Consider the following 20,089-nt stretch of genomic DNA (forward strand, 5'->3'; position numbering starts at 1 on the left):
ATTGCTGGATCATATATAAACTTTGTTTGATATTTAGGAGGAATTGGAACACTGCTCGCCGGTGAGATTTGGAAGTTTCTTATACACTCTAGATACTGGTCTCTTGTTGGATATGTGATTAAAAAAATGTTTTCTCTGCTCTGTGTCTTGCCTTTTTTCCACTTCATAGGGTTTTTGCAGAGCAAAAGTTATTTAATCCTGATGAGGACCACCTTATCAATATTTCTTTCTGTGGATTATGCTTATAATGACAAGCCTAAACCTTATAGCGCTATGATTTTTTTAATGTAAGAAATTCTAATTATTTTACATTTTATATTTAAGTTTATAATTCATTTGGAGTTAATTTGATGTAAGATGTGTGCTCTAGTTGGGATGTACTTTCCTCTTGATGATGATTATCTCCAGTTTGGTAATATTGAGAGGTGGTGGAGCATTTCAAAAGTGGAGCCCAGAGAGAGGTTGGTCAGTTATTGGTGATGTCTTTTAAGAGTGATTGAGATAGTTGTTATGGGACTCAATGCTTGCTTCGTCTTCTTCTAGCATCATGTAATCTTTTTTTCCACACTCTTGCTATGATGATTCTGTATACCACTAACCATGAGGTCCTCACCAAGGCCAGTACATGCCAGCACTAGGTCCTTGATACTCCAGAAGAGTAGAATTTTATTCAATTTTCAATAGAAGTATGAAATTCTCAAGTAAATGGATGGATCTAGAAATTAAGTGATAATAAATTTAACTAGACTCAGAAAGACAAATACTACATATTCTCTGTCATGTGGGATGTCTAGCTTCTAATTTACAGTCTCTCTCTCTCTCTCTCTCTCTCTCTCTCTCTCTCTCTCTCTCTCTCTCTCTCTCTCTCTCTCTCTCTCGTAGGAATGCATGTGAGTATAGATTGAGAAAACCTTGTAATGAAATGACTTGTGGGTTTCAGATCAGAAAACCTACATTTTAACTCTGGCTTTTTAACTTAGCAATAGTGTTACGTTGAGCAGCTTGTCTCTCTGGTTAAATAAGATGAATATAAATGCCTTACTTATAAGCTTCAACATTCACTTTCATTGAATCTCTTAATTTCATAGGGAAAGAAAATACTAATGATCATTACTGTTTAGATTGTTCTTTGATATTGTTGTTCCAGTTTCTCTGATCATTTTTAGAATTACCAAGTGTTACAAAGAATGAGAATGAGATTTCAAAGGTTATATTTTAATTCAGTTATATGAAAAATGATCTTTAATTTTTTAAAATCATTTGAACAGTGTGTCTTTTTAGGAATGTGTTTATACTTTTCTTTCTATCCCCTTCTCATTGTGATTATTTCCCAAGTAGATTGTGTTGATTAAATAATTAATTCTTTTCTAATAAATCCTTCCTTCATGTTGAAATTCATCTTTTGAACCCAACAATAATATACTTCAGTAGAGTGGTAACATCATCATTTTCTGTTCAATAGGGACCATTTTGGGCTTCATTACTCCCCTTTTCTCTCCCTTAATTCTTTATCTCCTTTGTGCCTCCCCTCCCTCCCTCCCTCCCTCCCTCTAAAGCTGCTCTGAACAAATGATGCTACTATGATGGCGTGTTCTGTTTTCAATATTCAATCTTTAGGTCTTGTAATCATCTACTGATAGGTCCAGATTGACATCATTTAAGCGAGAAATTGATGGGAGTCTGCTTAAGGAGTATTAGGGAATTTATTAGGGTATAAATTGAGGAAATACACTCATGAATACAGAACCAAGTAGACAGCTGAAGTCCTCCTCTGATCTTTTTGGGAATGAATCTACCTGGCAATTCAGTCATACCAGGAAGCAGGAAGAAGGGAGAAGGGGCCTTGTGAATCCTCTCCCTTTCCTTTTAAGAGATCACTATAATGGCAAGAAGCACGACCTCCTTTGGGCCTTATAGCCCAAGGTCACGGGCAGAGCAAATCCCACCACACTTCACTGATGGTGGTGAATGAGTTAAGGTTTTTTTTTTTTTTTCCTCTCTCGGTGCCTTTTGTAAGCCTTGGGAATTGTGTAGGACAGTATACCTCAGAAGAAAAGAAATCCTCAAGTGTTTATAGCATTTAGTTTGTAAAACATTTGGATGGCTCCTGTATAAGCAAATATTAAAGTACTTCTTTAAAAGACTTGATTAGACATTTCCACTTCTATAGTAGCCACAATGGACCGGTGATAATAATATAAAAACACTGTAAGTCTATTATTCATTGCCAACTTAGAAATAATACGGTAGATGCAAATTAACACCAGATTATTTTATCAGAGGGTTGAAAAGATGGCTATGCAGGAAAAAGACATTTGTGTGAACTAGTAGAGGTGTGATAATTATGTTCCTCATCCCTAATTCTTTCATCGAGGGAAATGTTTTTCTTTGGTGACAATACATTTCTAGGGCCCAACTCCTTCTTCCTCACCCTCCCGTCAGCCCCATGATCTAAACACACTAACACCATAGAGAAGGAAGCCTTTGAACCACTTCTTCCCTTTACTATTTCCACCTGATTGCTGCACAAGTCTCTAAATCAGACAGCTTAAGTATAGCAAAAGTGTGTTGGTGAAATGAATCAAATAAAAATATATTTTACATCAGCATTTGGGGTCTGATTTCCTCAGATGTTGATTAAAACTAAATACAGGATATACCCATGCATGTCCATCCATATAAATCAATAAAACAAAGAGGAGTGCCTTATTCATTATTTTATTTGTATGTTATACTTTGTTAAATTATCTTTTGAATAAATAAACAATCCATTTCTTTCATTTTGTAAAGTGAGATCTTGTCGCTCTTGCCTGTTTTAGCTGGTGTCACCGCAGAAGCCATGCAGACTATGGCAGCAGCTCCAGATACCTCAGGGCCTGAAGCCAAAGTCCAGGAAGAAGAGCATGACCTCGTGGATGATGACATCACAACTGGTAAGCAGGGGCACAGCCATGGGATTTGTTGGAGCTTTGCTTGGTATTTCCAGCTGTTTGCTAAGTCATGTATTGGGGTTGTGTCTTTTGCTAGAAGGCTGGAAACTTGAAATGGAACTGTTGGCTTGGCCCAGGATGACACATGTCGCTGTAACAGTGAGCCTGTGAGCTGTGACTAGCTTTTGTGGGAAATCTTGTAATTGTGAAACTAGAGTCATTACTAAAGCCTTGGAACATGGAGAGGCAAATACATGCCCATTAGGCCGTGAAAGGCTCTGTAATCACAAGGTTGAATTCAAGAATAATTAAGTTGTAGTGGCAATGTGTATCATATAGGCTGCGGAAATGTATGCATACTCTTTATACTGCAGTTGAGGAAGTGAATGGTGCTTTTTCAAGTTATTTGCTTGGAGTGGACATCAAATACTCTTATTTGTGTTACCTATCATGGAACCAGACATATAGCAAATTTTATGAAGTTCACATATGGCGTATTTAGCCTGTCACTGTATCATTTTGACTAATTTTAATTGCTGAATTGCTGAATGTCTACATTCATAGTGCTCAATTTCTTTGAATGTACTGAGGATAAAAACAGACTGGAGAGTTTTATTGAGATTAAGGTTTTGTTGTTGTTGTTTGGGTACAGGTGGTTAAAAGTAGTTAAAAATGTGACCAAAATCTCTAATTACTATTACATGTGAATATTAAACAACTTTAAAAGTAGTATTATCAGAAAATAAGAGTGCAATTTTTATTTTAACATTTTATTGATTTTTGTGTGTGTGTGTGTGCGTGTGTGTGTGTGTGTGTGTGTGTGTGTGTGTGTGTGTGTGTGTATTTCACATCAAGCATCCTGATCCCACTCATCTCCCTGTCCCCTCGCTTCTGCCCTCTGCCCTTGTGACCTCCCCACCTGAAACAAAATGTAAAAGTATAGCCAAAAGACAAAGCAAAGTCTCGGCACAAAAGCTGCAGTGTGACCCCATGAGTCACACAGTGTACCCCTTAGTCCTTACATCTTTAAGAGTAAAATTTTTCACTAAAAATTAAAAATAGAATTTTCTTTCTTTCATAGCAATATGTAGCAAGTCTCTTACTATCAATCACCACCTGAACGCCTTGGACTTCTTCCCACTGGGAAGAAGGTGGGAGAGCTCAGTGTTGCCTTAGGTGATTGTAAAGCTGATGTCTAAGAATTGTATTCTTAGGCAATGGCTTTGAGTACATTTTGCCTTAGGAGGAGAGATGATGGAGTTTCATTGTTACAACAATTTTTATAATAATTTTTACTTTTTGAAATTATAATTGCAATATTTCCCTTTTTGTCTTCCTCCCATGGCCCCACTTTCTCTCTTTCAAATTCATGGCCTCTTTTTCTCTGTTGTTACATATGTGCATGCATACATATACACATATATATTTCTAAATATACAACTACAGCCTTCTCAGTCTGTAGAATGTTACCTGTGTGTGTGTGTGTGTGTGTGTGTGTGTGTGTGTGTGTATATGTATATATATGTGTGTGTGTGTGTGTATATATATATATAAAATCTTGGGTACCATATACACTTGGAATTGGATTACCAATTGTTTTTAACATGTAAGTCTTCTAGTGAAAAATGTCATATAACTTAAATATACATGCTTAGGAACCTCCCAGTTTTCAGAAGTCATTTAGCATTGAACAATTAATACAATTAATTTGTTTCAATAGCTACTAAAGGAAGTATTTGCAGATGTTTGTTAACTAATAAGATACTTTTTAGCTCCTGTTTTTTATTGCTTTTTTTTTTAAACAGCTGCTACGGATGGGTTTTATCTTAATTCCCTAGACAGCTGAAGACCTTCTGTATAAAAATTAGTTGTTTAATTTCTTGCAAAGGAGGGCCTACCTTTGCAGTAGTAGATCAGTGAATATTCTGGAATAAAGATCATTGTGTGCACTCAAATTAACTTTAAGAAACTAATTGAAAATTTAGATTATGCAATTATAAACACATGAGATTGTATTATAGCTCATGACTGTGTTCTTACAAGTTTAATGCAGTTTTAATGTAAGTCTCATTTGGAGAATTAATTCATGCTGCCTACCATGTATTTTAATCTGTTTAATTTGGCTAAACGTGTGTGACGAATGGCTTCTGTCAGTTGATTTATTCGCTTCATGCCATGGGTACTAGAAGCAAGATTGTTCAATATCCAAAGACTTTAAATAACCAAAAAGCCTTCGTTAACATGTTGTCGGGCAGTGAGCATGCCTGCCGTCTCTTGATTGTTCAGGTTGCCTGTAGACTGCGGCTTGATTAAGCTGTGATATAGATTTTTGTGACAGTTTAGAAGAAAACCATATTTCTTTTTATTGACTAGAATCCTATATAAATTGCATTATGGAAAATATGGTAGCTGCATCGAGAAAAACCCATTTTGAGCATGCTCTTATTTTGGGATGAGCAGTATTGTCAGGTATCAGCACTACAGAATGAAAGGCTGCCAGCTTTGCCATTACCTTTGAAAAAGATTCAGTTAATTTTTTGGTTATTTTAAAGTAATTGCTAATAATACTTCATAAAATAACTAGAAATTATATCATGATAAAATTTGATATATTTAGATAATGTGAGTAGCTATTTAATTTTATTTTTGCTATTATCTGATACTTATTCTTAGAAGTAGTTTGACGATATACCAGTTGAAATACAAGTATAATTTCCCATTTTTGCTAAAAGAAGGACGATTGTTTCTGAAATTATAATTTTGGCTGAGAATGGTAAGGTATGAATGCTGTCTTAAGATGTTTATGCTTAACCCAGCTCCTTTTGTTAGTGTTTTCCTCACAGGAATAATGCAGCATAGAGAAAGCCTTGTAAGTGTGGGCTTTGATCAATGGAACTAATTAAGTGTGTTTGAAATGAAGAGTACTTAATTGGGAGAGAACAGCTGGAAAAACTGGGAGGAAAAAAAAATGAGTCTTGATTGAGACGATTTAAACCTTCGCCATGTCATTTAAACAATATGCTGCTGCTATTTCTATGTTTCTTTTTGAAGCTAATACTCATTGATGAGGGCTGCAAAGTAATGCCTGTGTGCATGGACCACACTCAGATTTACTTACCATTCTGTCTTAAGGGTCATCACATTCTTTAACTGTATGGTTTAAATTATATATCACATTTATTTTGGTGGATCAACATTTTGATGTATAAAATATTAAAATTTACTTTATATGAATTTTATATCATGTAGTATACATAGGAAATGTGCTTTCTCAAAGAAATTACCTCAGGGTTTCCAATATTCTATATATTTAAGATCTAAGATCTTTTTTATCCAATAATATAATATTATTAAGATTATATTCAGATTATTTATAATTTCTGGATTAAAGTTGTCCTATATATATGCTTTTATCCATATACCTTTCCTTACAATTATAACCTACGTAGATATACTATGTAATATATATGCCACTTAAATATACTATGTAATCAATATTGTAAATAATGTGTTTTGTTTGCATTATGATTTTATTCTATTTTGTTTTATTAATTTATTATTCATATGAGCTTTGTCATGTTAATTCAGAGGGCCTTGTTTTCCTGATGTCCTCCATCCCCTCTGTCTCTTACCCTTTTTCCACCTCCTCTTCCATGGGGTTCCTTGAGCTCTGAGGGGAGGGATTTGATGGAGAACTCCCTCTTAGGGCTGAGTGTTCCAAGGTCTCTCACTCTTTGCATAATGTCTACTTGTGGGTCTCTGTGTTTGTTCAAGTCTGCTGCAGGAGGAAGCTTCTCTGCTGATGGCTGAGCAAGGCACTGATCTATGAGCCATCTTATCACTATAGTTTTTCTTTTTTTAGACCATTATTATTATGATTTTATATGATGACATCATTGTACTAGTAGAGAAAGCTCATTGAAAACTGACCTCCATATAAAAAATTTTAGATGAAGCAGGATTGAGTCTTGAGTAGGCAATCTGTGTGGCATAGTTTTTCTTTATATAGTTTTCTTCATGGTAAAAGATAGCATTATAATTGAGGATGAAGTTATGGATCTTCTAAATGTTACTTTTTACACAGCTTTTTAAAATTTTGAACTAAAAATGTTTTAGAAGGGCTTTATTAATAACCTACATTTATCTCTTTAAGGAAATGACTGTATTTGTCTTTAATGTCTTGTTTCTTATTTAATATAATAAGGATACAATTGACCATACAATAATGAAAAAGTGTCAAAAGTCACCAACATTGTCAATTTAGTGCTGCCCGCACCAGGCTGTGTCCACCTCTCCAGCTCAATTGCATTTTGTAGTTATATGTTATTAACTGATGTGTGGTTTCCTTAAGTTCGTATAGCTGGGAGGAAATTCATTTTTTTTGGTAAGTTAATGTAGATTTTTATAAATTTACATTCATTTCTTTTTGAATTATATAATCAAAGTATTTTTTCTAGGTATGACATTAGAGATTTTTATTTTACTCCTTTTTTAATAATCAGTCGTTTCTTTATGACAAACTTATAATTACTGTGTCACACAGCATTGTGTGTTGACTTGGGTAGAAAAATCTTTTTATGGTTTCATAGTAATGATTAAAGGTAATATTTCTATATGTGCTTTATTTTGAATACTCTATGGCAGTCTCATTAATTTAATATATATTTTTGGCTCACACTAGTGTTGGTGTTCTTTAAAGTATGTCATTGATAAAATAGGCAACAGTATATCACCTCATGGAATGTACATTCTAGTAGGGGAAACAAATAATAAAAAATATTAATTAAATATACATTGTGTAAGATGAGATATGTTACAGGAAAAAGAAAAGGTAGAGAAGAGTGGGATACATTGATGGTACTAAAAGTCTTTATGTATCAAGAAATGAAATGTGACTCCTATAAAATCACTTTGAAATAGATACTAGCATTGTCCTGGATATGTAAATGAGGGAAAAAACTTGTAGAGAGGGCATTTGCAGGGTCTTGTGCTTGACTGCTAATAGCCCTAGAGCATAACATGAGCCCCACATAATTTAGAATTATTAACCTATACTGTCTCACACTCTCAGTGGATGATTTTGGAAGGTTTTCTTCTTTCTTTTTAAAAGTAAAATGATACCACAGACTATTGCTATTCTTAAGGTATCAGATGAGCAGTGTTGTAAGTATCCTATCTTACTGCTTAAAATTAAGGTAGACCAACACGGGTTGGTGACAGCTCAGTGGTAAGAGTTCTTGCCCAGCATGTTCAAAACTGGAGGTTTATTCCCCAGCACCGTAAGAAAATCAAAGTGAGGTCAAAATACTCTCTCCTTGAGTGGGGGTGGGGCACCACACATTTCTTCTTTAAAATTCCCTGTTACTCAGGACTACTGTTATAAGATTGCAAATAGAAACATTTTTTTGGTTGTTGCTGCTGCAGCAGCCTTTTTTTTTTTTTTTAAATCTATCACATACACGTTAAACAGAAAGCTCATTATTTGGCCTGATTTTCTGAAGTCATCACTATAAAACCGACACCTTAACAAATATTCATGTATTAAAGTCTCAACATGTCTTTTAAGATAAAGCTCACACGACTGTCTGGTCTGAGACTAAATATTGATTTGCTCATTTTACTACTTACTAAAGGTCCTACTCCTAACATATTCTTACATTTTTTTTTCTGACTGAAAGATGGGAAATTTGCCATGTTAAAGTCCAGATAAGCTTCATTAGAAAAAAAATGGAACATTATGTATTCAGAGATTGCTTTCCTAACACAAAAGGAGACTTTAATTAGAGTTATACCTGTTTTTTGTCTTTTTCATTTTTAAACTTATAATTGACAGTGTAAAAAGAAGTGCAAGGAGTACTAAACGTATGTGACTTCTTGTAAAAAGTGTTTGTCCTTTTATTTCTTCAATCAATCTTGCATCATGATTTTTTCTTTTACTTTAGTGATTATAATATAATTCTTCATTTCCCTTCCCTTTCCTCCCTCTAAACCTTCCCATATGCCCCCCATGTTCTCTCTTTCAAATTTATGACCTCTTTTTTTCATTAATTGTTATTAGGAGTATATATGGATGTATCTATCCATATATATCCCTAAATATAACCTGCTCAGTCCGTAAAAGATTACTTGTATGTATGTTTTCACCGCTGATCATTTGGTGTTAGATAACCAACTAGTGTGCCCTTCCCTGGAGAAGAGTATTTCTCCCACTCTGAGCATTTCTTAGTTGCCTGTAGTACTTGGTGTAGTGTTGAGACCTCATGCTCAGCCCCCTGCCCCACCTCCTGTCCACTTTGGCATGTCTATTGGTAGTGTCCTTATTCAGCTCATGTTGGTGAGAAGTTGTGGGTGTAACTTGTTGGTGAGAATTTGTGGGTGTAGCTTCTGACATTACTAGGAAACACAGTCTCACAACAAATTCCCCATTTCTATCAATCTTAACTATTTTTCCACCCCCTCTTCCATAATGTTCCCTAAACTTTAGGTCGAGGAGTGTTTTGTAAATGTATCCATTGAGACTGGGTTCTCCAGTTCTGCATTTTGATTGGTTGTGGTTTCCTGTAATGGTCTCCTTCTCTGGCAAACACAAGTTTCCTTGATGAGGCATGAGGATTAAATCATTGTAAACTGCTGTTACCCATTCTCTTGACTTTAAAATGTCACTACTACAAAACATATGATGTTCAGGCTCTTATACAGATTAATACAGCTGTTAGTTATTCACCATGTAGTGTCCTGAGAACAGATACTAAAGAAAAGTAGGGATTACATAGTTTTCTAAGTAGAATATCTGATTCTAAATTATTTACCTTTCTATGCTTTACTTTTAATCTGTGGAAAAAAATATAAATTAAAATATTTATTTTTTAATGTTTAGTGTTCAGCTTTAGTTGCATAGTAGTGGGCAAACAGAATATTTCTAAACATGATATTTGACAATTTCTGACAAAAAACACAGCAAGTATGCTGTTATATGAAGCTGACATTAATTTTCTCATATATCCCTTTTTTGAAATTTATTTAATTTTTTAGTTTCAACTACCAGTTGCATGGTAATGATGTTCAATTCCTCATCTGCAACCTCCATGCCTAATCTAAGCACTAGGTCCATATGCCTGCATGTCCCATAGATACCTAAATCCATGTCTGGTACCTAAAGCCTCATCCAAAAGTAGCTGCTTATTATTTCTTCCTAAAGCTTATCACCATTTCTACTTATACTCAATTGAATGCCATCACTAATGGTATAGTTAGTCATCCCTAACAATGCCCAACTGTAGTTGGTACTAACTTTTATAAAATGTTTCTTCTAAATATCTCACTCCTTAGAAGCATCCTAGGCCTAGACCCGTTTTGATTTTGTTTTGTTTTTAATTATTAATGTTGTTTGTTCTATTCTACAGTCACCTTCCTGACTATCTCTTGCCGTTGTCCAATATAAGTCAACCAGCACTCTGAGAATTTCAGTAGCCTGTGCATCACTTTTTGCTTTTGTTAATTGCTAATAACTGACTGCCCACTGAGTATAGCAGATTCCAAAGACTTTCTTTGGGTATTTAGAGCCCTTCAGGGATTCCCTTTATCTCCAGAGCCATCAGCTACTACAATACTTTATTTCCCCCAGAGTAACCATAGTTCATTCTTTGCATGAGTCCCTCTGCCTGGCTGGTATACCCTCAGCTCTCCCATATAAGGATGATATCCACAATTCCTTTCAGATCTTTCTTAAATCATGGCCATCTTCGTGCAGTCCTTCTGAATATCTATTCCATAGTCTTTCCCACTGTGTTTTCTGGACCCTTGCCAAATAATATCGTGCACTTTTTATGTTTAAGCATTCCCCTTGCCTTTGAGACTCACTTACAGGCATGCAATTTTAACCTGTTTGTGTTACATGGCATGACTACAATGCCTAGACATGTGACTCTCCTTAATAATTGTTTAATAACTAAATAATTGAATTGGTGAATCTGTAAGCTTCCTTTATTTTATAAATTCTTAGATACTTACTGTGTTCTTCCTTTACTTACATGGTGTCTGTCTCTTTTCACTACCTCCCTTCTTCTTGATTGCTATTTGATGACTCAAAAAGTGTTTGTAGACAAATAGTGAGGGATTATGGGCTAATTCCTGACAATCTCTCTTGCTATTGTAAAGGAACAGACTGGAGACAGATATAAAAATATAGATAGCTTTATTGAATTAGTCACAGTTGATTTTCATTAATAGTATGTCTTCTCTTGGAAAACATATTTTCAAAATTAGGAATAGCATGTGACATGCAAGATTTAATTGGAAAAAAAAAAAAGACAGGAAAAGATATCTGAAACCTATGTGCATTGTAACTTAAATCCTGACATGTGGTGGAAGGTGGAGCAGCTACTGTAGGTTCTCAAGCAGAAACTGATTTCCAAGTGCCCTCTTGCCAAGTGGTCTGCAGAGACCTTTCAGTTTATAAACAGTGGAGTTGACAGTTCTACTTTCATGACAGGCTGTGAGTCCTTGTTTGCTTGCTATCTCTTCCCTTCTGCTCTGTGCATTCTTATCCTTTGCCATGGTAACTCCCACATGACCATTGGACATAGCCCTGTCCAGGAAAGATGAACTCTCTTGTGGCTTTCTTGGAGCCAGAAGTTAGTAGGGTAGCCACTGTCTAAGCTGGGGATTGGAGGACCACTGCAGGAGAAGCAAGGTGGTTTGTGTGGAGGGAAGAGGTGGGCTAGGAGATGAGCTGCTTCAGGAGGTGGGCTGCTCCAGGAGGTGGGCTGCTTCAGGAAGAATGTGGTTCTCACAGGGAGCCTGATAAATATGTGACACTCGAGGAGAATGCCAAAGTTCATCTGTGAGTGGCTACAGCCACTTAGGAACACTAAGAAAACTTACTTACTATTGTCTGCTGAAGACCTTAACTCAACACATGCAGATATTTGGGTTTATTTGTCTGAAAGACTGGCTTGAGAATGCTTGCTTGAGAAAAAGTATAAGAGACAAAAGACAAAGGCAAGCCAGGATAAAAGATGGGTATTAAATGCCATTTAAATGTTTGATTTCTCAGTGAACAAATCTTAGCTTTTATAAATGAATAATCCAATATTGATGTTTTACCCAAGAATGTGTTTGTACATTTAAGTGAATTAAATATCATAAGGCATCAGAGGTGTTGTTACAGGAATTACTTTAATCAATGATTGCCTTGGCACCAGATCTTTCTTAATGGTATTTTCTAAACAGAGCACTGTTATTTTTTAAGTGTACATATATAGAATATTTGTATGTAATACTTCTAAAAGGTATATTGGGCCAGTATATATAGTAATTAATGTAATCTTAGCAAACTCACATATGCTGATACATTTAAAAATGGGGACTTAATAACACCATTACATGCTAGCACTTATTTAATACCTAATATGCATCAGACTATGGTCTAGGCTTTTCAGAACCTTATAACAACTCATGTGATCCATCTTCTCATCCCTTCATTTTACAGTAGAAGAAAATGAGTAGTTGCTGGTAGATAGAAATAGTGAAATTAGGAACTGATTGTAGGGTGCTTGCGTCTGTATTGTAGACTTTTGATTGGAAGGAATTTGCCTTAAACTAGTTCATTTAAAAAAATTACAAGAGAAAAAAGAAATGCATATTTATTCTGGCATGTTTCCTTTTTGTATGATACAGAAACCTTAACTTTTTATTTTAATGTAATCTAGTTTACTATTTTATATAGCCTGGGAAATATTTTAAATTTTAAGAAAAGACATCTTGTTGAATAAACATAGATATTCCATAGAGGGAATTCTTTTGTGTAACTATGAAACTATACCAATAAACACACACATTCATAACTAAGATTAACTTGTTCATTTAATCGTACACAATCCTTTTGTTGAGGTTGGGAAACTGCAGGCATTTTTAATTTAATAAGAATGTTGGAGCAACATTTAAAGGAAAAACAATCTTTCCCTGTGAGTGAATAACCTTCAAGATGAACTTAAGTTTGGCCCTTTGTGAGCTGTGTGATAATGCTTCTAAGATAAGAATGAATTGCACTGCGGCGAGGCACACTATTATATGTCTGTATGTTAGGTGAAGTACCCTTATAATTGATATCAAACCCATATGACCAAAAGTCATAATTCACAAAAGGAATGACAACAATGTCTCATAACTCACAGGCTTCATGTCACACCCATGAGTAATACTTCTACAGTGCAAGGCGTGTTAGAAGAGGAAAAGGTTTTCAAATGTATGTTAGGTTTTGAAGAGTCTTCCCTGATACCTTGTAGTCACTTTAAATACAAAAGGAAGTCATTATATTTGCCAGCACTGTTGAACCATGATTTTTTTTTGAATGAAAATCAGTTGTCAGGCGTTTTACCCTTAATTTGAATTTTTAATCACAAATGAAAGGTAACCGTTATTTTAATTGAAGATAATCATAAACCCAAGCATGTTTGCTCCTTATGGACTGTTGTGGGAAGGATAGTACAAGCTCTGAGATAGGATGAAAGTCAATTGAATTTTCTTTTTTAATAGTGATAGTCCTAAATAAAAACGAGTGAATTGCATGAAGTATGCCTAATTTAAAAGGACTCAGAGAATTTGAACCTTGTCCAGGGAATCCTTGTGTCCTCTACATCTTTGTTTTTTAGTGTGGTTATTGTCACTAAAAGAAATTTCAAGAATATCTATTTAGTTCCACATAAACATTATCCTTCTTTTTTTTTTTTTTTTTTTTTTTTTGTTTTGTTTTGTTTTGTTTTGTTTTGTTTTTTCGAGGCAGGATTTCTCTGTAGCTTTGCGCCTTTCCTGGGACTCACTTGGTAGCCCAGGCTGGCCTCGAACTCACAGAGATCCGCCTGCCTCTGCCTCCCGAGTGCTGGGATTAAAGGCGTGCGCCACCACCGCCTGGCTAAACATTATCCTTCTATTTATGCATTCTTTAGTCCATCTCATAAAGCACTCATGTAGTTAAAAAGCTGATAGTTAATTTTAAACACAGGCCACTACTTTATATATACCTACCCATACATCAAACATGAGTATATAAGGTAGTTTAGACCACTAGATCCAGTTAAGGATAGGATAGGATAAGAAGTTCCCTTCGTTTGTGGTAGAGGTGGGAAGACCTGGGAAAGCTTTTGAGCTAAAACAGTTTACTGACTTAGAAACATTGTTTAGGACTATAGACGAGTGACTTGGATAATGTTGCCAGATTGGCAATAAGGAATGAGGCTTTATTCTTAGGTCAGCATGGTAGTTTGGAAGTAGCTGATTTTACTTCGTCTGCTATTTATTATTTTAAACAGAGTTTATTGTTAAGATTGAAAGATTAAAGGTTCTTGATAAGCCTGATACTTTTTATTCAATAAATAATTTTGATTACTCAACAGTCTCAAACCTCCAGAGGAAGAAAGGAGACCTCCCACTAGGTCTTCTTGCTGTTCTTCAATGATAGTCATATGACCACTTTCCAGATTTCTTCCGCTTCCATTTGTGACTTCGACTGCTTATCAATGATATTCTTTAGCATACAGCACAGAACCAACTAGCTACCACTCAATGATCTGTGAAGTATTAGAATTATTTTATCTGGCTACTATAATTCTAGTATTAAATCACTTTCCTAAGGAAGCTAACCTATAGCAATTGCCTAACTGCAAGTTTTTATGTGAATTGTGGTTAATTCCTGTCTTCTTGAATTAGAAAAAGGACTCGATAGTTAGCAAGTTTGGTTTGTACCTTACTGGCTCTTATTCATCATTAGCATTAGAAATCTTTTTTTTCTGTGTAGTATATGAGTTATTCCTCCTATTGTTATATGTTCTGTGAATATGATCACCAAGCCAATGCTGTTATATTTGGTGACTAGTTAATGAAAACATGACCCCCATAGGTAGGAAGCTTCTCTATTTAGTGATCAGCTCCAAAATCTCTGTTATGGTTTTCAATTCCACATAAAGCCACTTGATTGTAATGTCAGTCAATTCAAAGATATATTTTATTCATAACACTATTCCCAGAAAATGCTGCAGATACCTTACTGAAATCAGACTGTCTTATATTTATGAACAGTGTAGGTAGAAAACAGTGGATTTTACATGTATGCTCTTATGCCTAAGCTACATGCATATGAAGAGGTTTAAAAATAATTATTGAAATATTTTGAGTTCTGATAGGGATTTTTTTTAGATTAGCAACCAGCATCAGATGATATCTTCAGGGTTTGTTGTGTCTAAATTGTCCTATGGCTATCAGGAAATTATCCATAGCTCAACTGTATATGAACTAATACTGATGACTGTATCTGCTTTGGTTATCATGGTGAATACTTATTGATTGTCTGTTTATGAGAAAATAGACATACTTGCTTTAATTTAAACCTTGAGTTTCTCTGTTTTTGAAGGTTACTCAAAGGTCAAGTGAAATAGATCATGTTAGAGCCCTGCACTATGTTAGTTTTAAATTTCAGTTTAAGAAAATTTGGTGTGAGATAGGAAACTAAGAAAATGATTTACTGTGGTATTGTTATTTCAATTCTATTAGATTTTCAGATATTTGCATTTGACTCTTTTCATACTAATTCATTAAGCCAGTGAAGGACCATGCACATTTATAAATGTGCTTTATACTTTTTGAGACTATTTTTTTTAGTGAGATGCTTTAAAAGATTTATGAGCTTAATTTTAAAGAAAATTAAGGAGTAGGAAATGCGAAGGCTACTTGGAAAGCGTTTATGTTCATAAGCAAAGTGGCCCCAGCCTGCTTAGAACGTTTTATTTAGCGACTAACATCAACTTAACAGATTTTTTTCCCTCCACATTCTTTGTGAACTAGAGTTGATTATTTTTGAAGAAGTGGCAGGTGCAGAAATAGCACTTTCTTCTCATCTGTGGGCAGGATTCACCTAAATTTAAGAGAAGAGTGAAGATAGACCACAAATGGAACCATCTGCCACTCCCAAGCAACTAGCCTTCCCCACTGTTGGAAAGTGCGGCCCCATGAGTCAGCCACTGGACAGGGCTCCTGCTGGGTCTCATTTCAGAGGGTTAGGGCAAACCCTGTCACTACACATTTGGAGATGTGAGTCTCTCACCAGCCAGTCATATGGAGATCAAAGAACCTTTTAATTTGCGTTTAATTACCCCCTGAAAAACCATCCACCATATCCAGCAGGAGCTATTGTATAAAAACAACCACATATGTATGTGGTCTTTTGAAATCTGAAGCCCCTTCAAATGCTAAAATAAAAATATTCTTTCTGTAACTCTTGTCATGTTTTCCCCATAAAATCATGAGTGAAGAGGATAATATGAACAGCAATCTGAGCAGAAAGGCTCATTGTAGCTTAAGCAATTGATGCTTTGTAACAATTTCCATTTTTTGAAAGGAGCCTTTCAACTAACACTTCTGGAGGATTGGTTTAGCACGTTTGTCAGTGTGAATTCTTTTATTGGCATATAATTTCCAATTAAAATGATAGCATTTTTATTGGAACTATTTTTACTGGAATTTTAACAGTGCTGTAATTCTTACTATTGTGTTCAGTCTTTTGAAAATTATTACAGTTTAACCACAGCAGTCACCAAACTCTTGGAAATTTTTCTATCTAAAGGTAAATTTGTGCTCTGCTGACCAATTGACATCTGTCATAAAACAAACAACTTGTCCTGGAGTTTATACCATTTGAGCGACATGTTTGAATGACAGATGTTAGTACAGTTAAGAAGCAAATTAATTTGAGGGTGTGAACTGAACAGAAGATCACATTTAATCATTTGCTTTTGAAATACAAATGGAACGGTTACCACTAGTGCAGTTGCCCCTGTCCTTGGTGGGGTGTGTGAATCCACAGAGCTAGTCACTGTTTGGATCAAGGTTTCTGTGGATATGACCTATGAAGAGATCTAAAAATCAGTCATTATGACCCAGTTGTGAGCCATTTGATCAGTCAGAAAAGACGTCTATTGATTAGCAATAACTGACATTTCAAAATAGCCGGGTAGAAAATGTTATTGGATTTATTAATGTTTCTCATCAGCTGTAATCACCAACAGATTTAAGTAAAAATGTCACAAGCTGAATCTGTTTAACAATTGCTACTATAAAACTTGAAACAAATTATATAACCTCTAATTTTGATGAGTGTATTAAAATGCCATATTATCAAATAATTTTGAGTGGACTTAGGAGAAACATAGTGAAAAAATTACTAGAGAATTACTTTACATATTGAAGGATTTTGATTTTTCATTGAGATGAAATTCATACAACCAAGGTAATAATATTAAGGTGAACAGTTTAGTTTGTTTTTAAAAATCGAAGGATATTAAAGGTTGACATGTGACTAGTCTAGGAGTGAGATAGCTTTATACCAATGTAGAAAAAGAAGTTCTGTTTGTATTCAGACAAGAACCTGAGAAACTTCAATATTTTCATCTTACAACACAGTATTATTTTCCAAAATAAGAACATTTTAAAAGCTGTGTTATGATGGTTGCATACAGAAGAAAACTCTGGGTTTGTATGCATTCATTCTAAAGAAATAAAAAAGCAGTCAATATAGGAATATGTCATTACATCTCTGTTTAACTTGCCTTTTACCTCTTTATTCTTGAAAGAATTTGCTCTGATTTTCATTCAGACTATTTGGCTGGTTTTAAGCAAAAGCAGGGTATATAACTCAGGCGCTTGCTTATCCGTCCACGTGCTGTGTGAACCGACTGGGCTAGCCGTACTAAAATAGATTAGTGTGAAAACCAAACAGGATGAAGAAGTAGGGCTTAGTTTTCCTCAGCATTTTTGCATGTCTACTGATAGAATATGGATATAATCTTTACTAGGGAGATTTCTACCTACTTTAGATAAGTGTATATTATATTTATTTTGATCTTGAGCAATGTAGCTATTTGAATGTCAAAATTATCTCTACATACAAGAAATCTTCTATTTTGCTTCATGTACTTCAGAATTAGAAAAGGGTGACTGCCGATCCTGAGTTCAGTTCCTGGGGTTAAGCGGTGGAAGGAGAGAACCGGATTCCAGCAGGATGATGTCCTCTGTTCCCACACTTGTGGAATGTGCACACACACATGTGAAATTAATAAATGTAATCAAAGGTTAGTTATCAAAGGGTTAGACATAGATGCTATTTTAAGGTCAGATAAGCAAGTTCTCATGAATTGGAACTAGCAGGAAAATCACCTCTATTCTGTCTCTGAATCTAATGTAAGTAGTTCATATAATAGAATCAAGTAAGTGTTGTCTGATTTCACTAAGTCTAAAGTCCTTCAGACTCATCCATGTTGTAGCTTGTGTCGAAATTCCCTTTCTGTTGAAGGCAGAATAATCCTCTAATGTATGGCTCTACCATTGCCGATACTTAGTTCCTTTAGCGTATTTTGAATACTGTTACTATGAATCTTGATGTATAAATATCTGGCTAAATCCTCCTTTCAGGACTTTTAGATTCTTTCCCGTTCTTCTAGGTTTATTATGCTTAGGTTGCCGTTATTGGAGCATACAGTGATTGGTTGTATCTTTAATTTCTTTATACCTGTCATTTTACTGTTTTCTGTCATGACTGTTCCATTTTACATGTCTACTATCAGTGTATGATGGTCTTGATCTCAAATCACTGTATCTCATTGTTATTCTGTCTTTTATTTGCCGAATGATTATTAATCCTGGGACCAAAAAAAAAAGTTAATTATTTCGAATCACTTTAACTTTCTAAATATATGTATCTTTCCTGATCTTTTTGTTTGGTGTGAAAAGAATCCTTTCCCCGTTATTGTTTGACTGTTATTCTCTTCGTCTCTGAGTGGCTATGTATAATTTTTTAAAGTTAGCATGCACAATATTCAGTTTCATTACTGTATTTTCAAAGAGACCATTGCTTTTGTGGTTCTCCTTTCCCTCCCCATCCCCAGCCCTCCTTGCACTCTCCTCTGTTTCTGTGGTGATATGTTGTGTACCCTAAGAAAGCTTTCCCGAGGGTCAGAGGGCAGAGCCAGCCACCAGGTTAGGCAGAGAGGTGGTGGCACACACCCTTAATCCTGTCACTCAGCTGGCAGAGATCTGTGTGGATCTCTGTGAGTTCAAAGCCAGACTGGAAACAGCTGGGCAGTGGTGGCACACACCTTTAATCCCAGTACTGGGAAGCACACATGCTTTTAATCTCAGGAAGTGACGGCAGGGAGGAGAAAGGTATATAAGACGTGAGGAAACAGGAACTAAGGCAGTTCCGCTGAGACCCTTCCTGGTGAGGACTGAGGATTTCAGTCAGAGGATTCGTGGAGTTGGTGAGGTAATAGGTGGTAGCTGTGGCTTGCTCTGCTTCTCTGATCTTTCCGCTTTTACCTCATTATCTGGTACCAGTTTTTTTTTTTGTTTGTTTGTTTGTTTGTTTTTTATTAAGAGACCATCTAAAATTCAAACAACAGTTCCCCGTTTATTTCTGCTTTCATTCATTTATCCTATTGCCCTTCCTTAGTTTCCATGACATCTTTGCCCCTCTTGTGGTCTCCTTTATAGTTTATAATTGTCTACTTTAATAATCTATGATACTAGATTACAGTCTAACAAGAATGGTCTCAAAAAATTAAATACAAATTGAAATGAAATTACTGTTCTTCTTGCATGTAGTATAGAGATGTCATTTTAGTCCTTCACACTTGTGATTTTTGCTTTCTCTTACGAGGAAAAGGAACTGTTGCTCTGTGTGTCACTGTAGGACCCCATGCGAGTTGAGGCAAGGCTAACCGCTGTTCCATGGAAATGGATGGTTCATCCGAGGAAAAACATGCACATGTAGGTTTGTAGATAGACTGAGAATTGAGGAATACTCAAGGCTGAAAATTGTCCTGACAGCAGTGTTGACTTTTTCCTGTTTTTACTTGCGCATTTTTTTGTTTCTGGATATGATTTGGTCATTGGGTAAATTGATTAGGTATGTCTCAGCCTGGGCAACTATGCTAGGGCCTTATGACAAGAGAGTTCTGCCAACCAATCAGAACTTTGGTCAGTTATCTATGGAGAACTACAAAGTTCTGTAGAATTTCTTGTCGAAAGACTTTCTTTTTAGCACTTTGAATATTTTTTCTGTTTATCAACAGCACAGTTTTCAAGGAGAAGACATGAGTTTTCACTGAATTTTA

General features: G+C 35.4%; 1 protein-coding gene across 2 annotated transcripts in view; it reads left to right on the forward strand.

Annotated features, from left to right (window-relative positions):
- Wdr7 (WD repeat domain 7) overlaps positions 1–20,089 on the forward strand; it is a 296,825-nt gene that overhangs the window by 131,943 nt on the left and 144,793 nt on the right. For both annotated transcript variants that reach the window (XM_052742313.1, XM_052742314.1), the window contains one exon: positions 2,820–2,933. In XM_052742313.1, coding sequence (XP_052598273.1) covers positions 2,820–2,933 — 114 coding nt within the window. The remainder of the gene's footprint in view (positions 1–2,819; positions 2,934–20,089) is intronic.

This window comes from Peromyscus californicus, unplaced genomic scaffold, assembly GCF_007827085.1.
Source record: "Peromyscus californicus insignis strain IS unplaced genomic scaffold, ASM782708v3 Scaffold_17__1_contigs__length_78620276, whole genome shotgun sequence".
NCBI classification, from domain to species: Eukaryota; Metazoa; Chordata; class Mammalia; order Rodentia; family Cricetidae; genus Peromyscus; species Peromyscus californicus.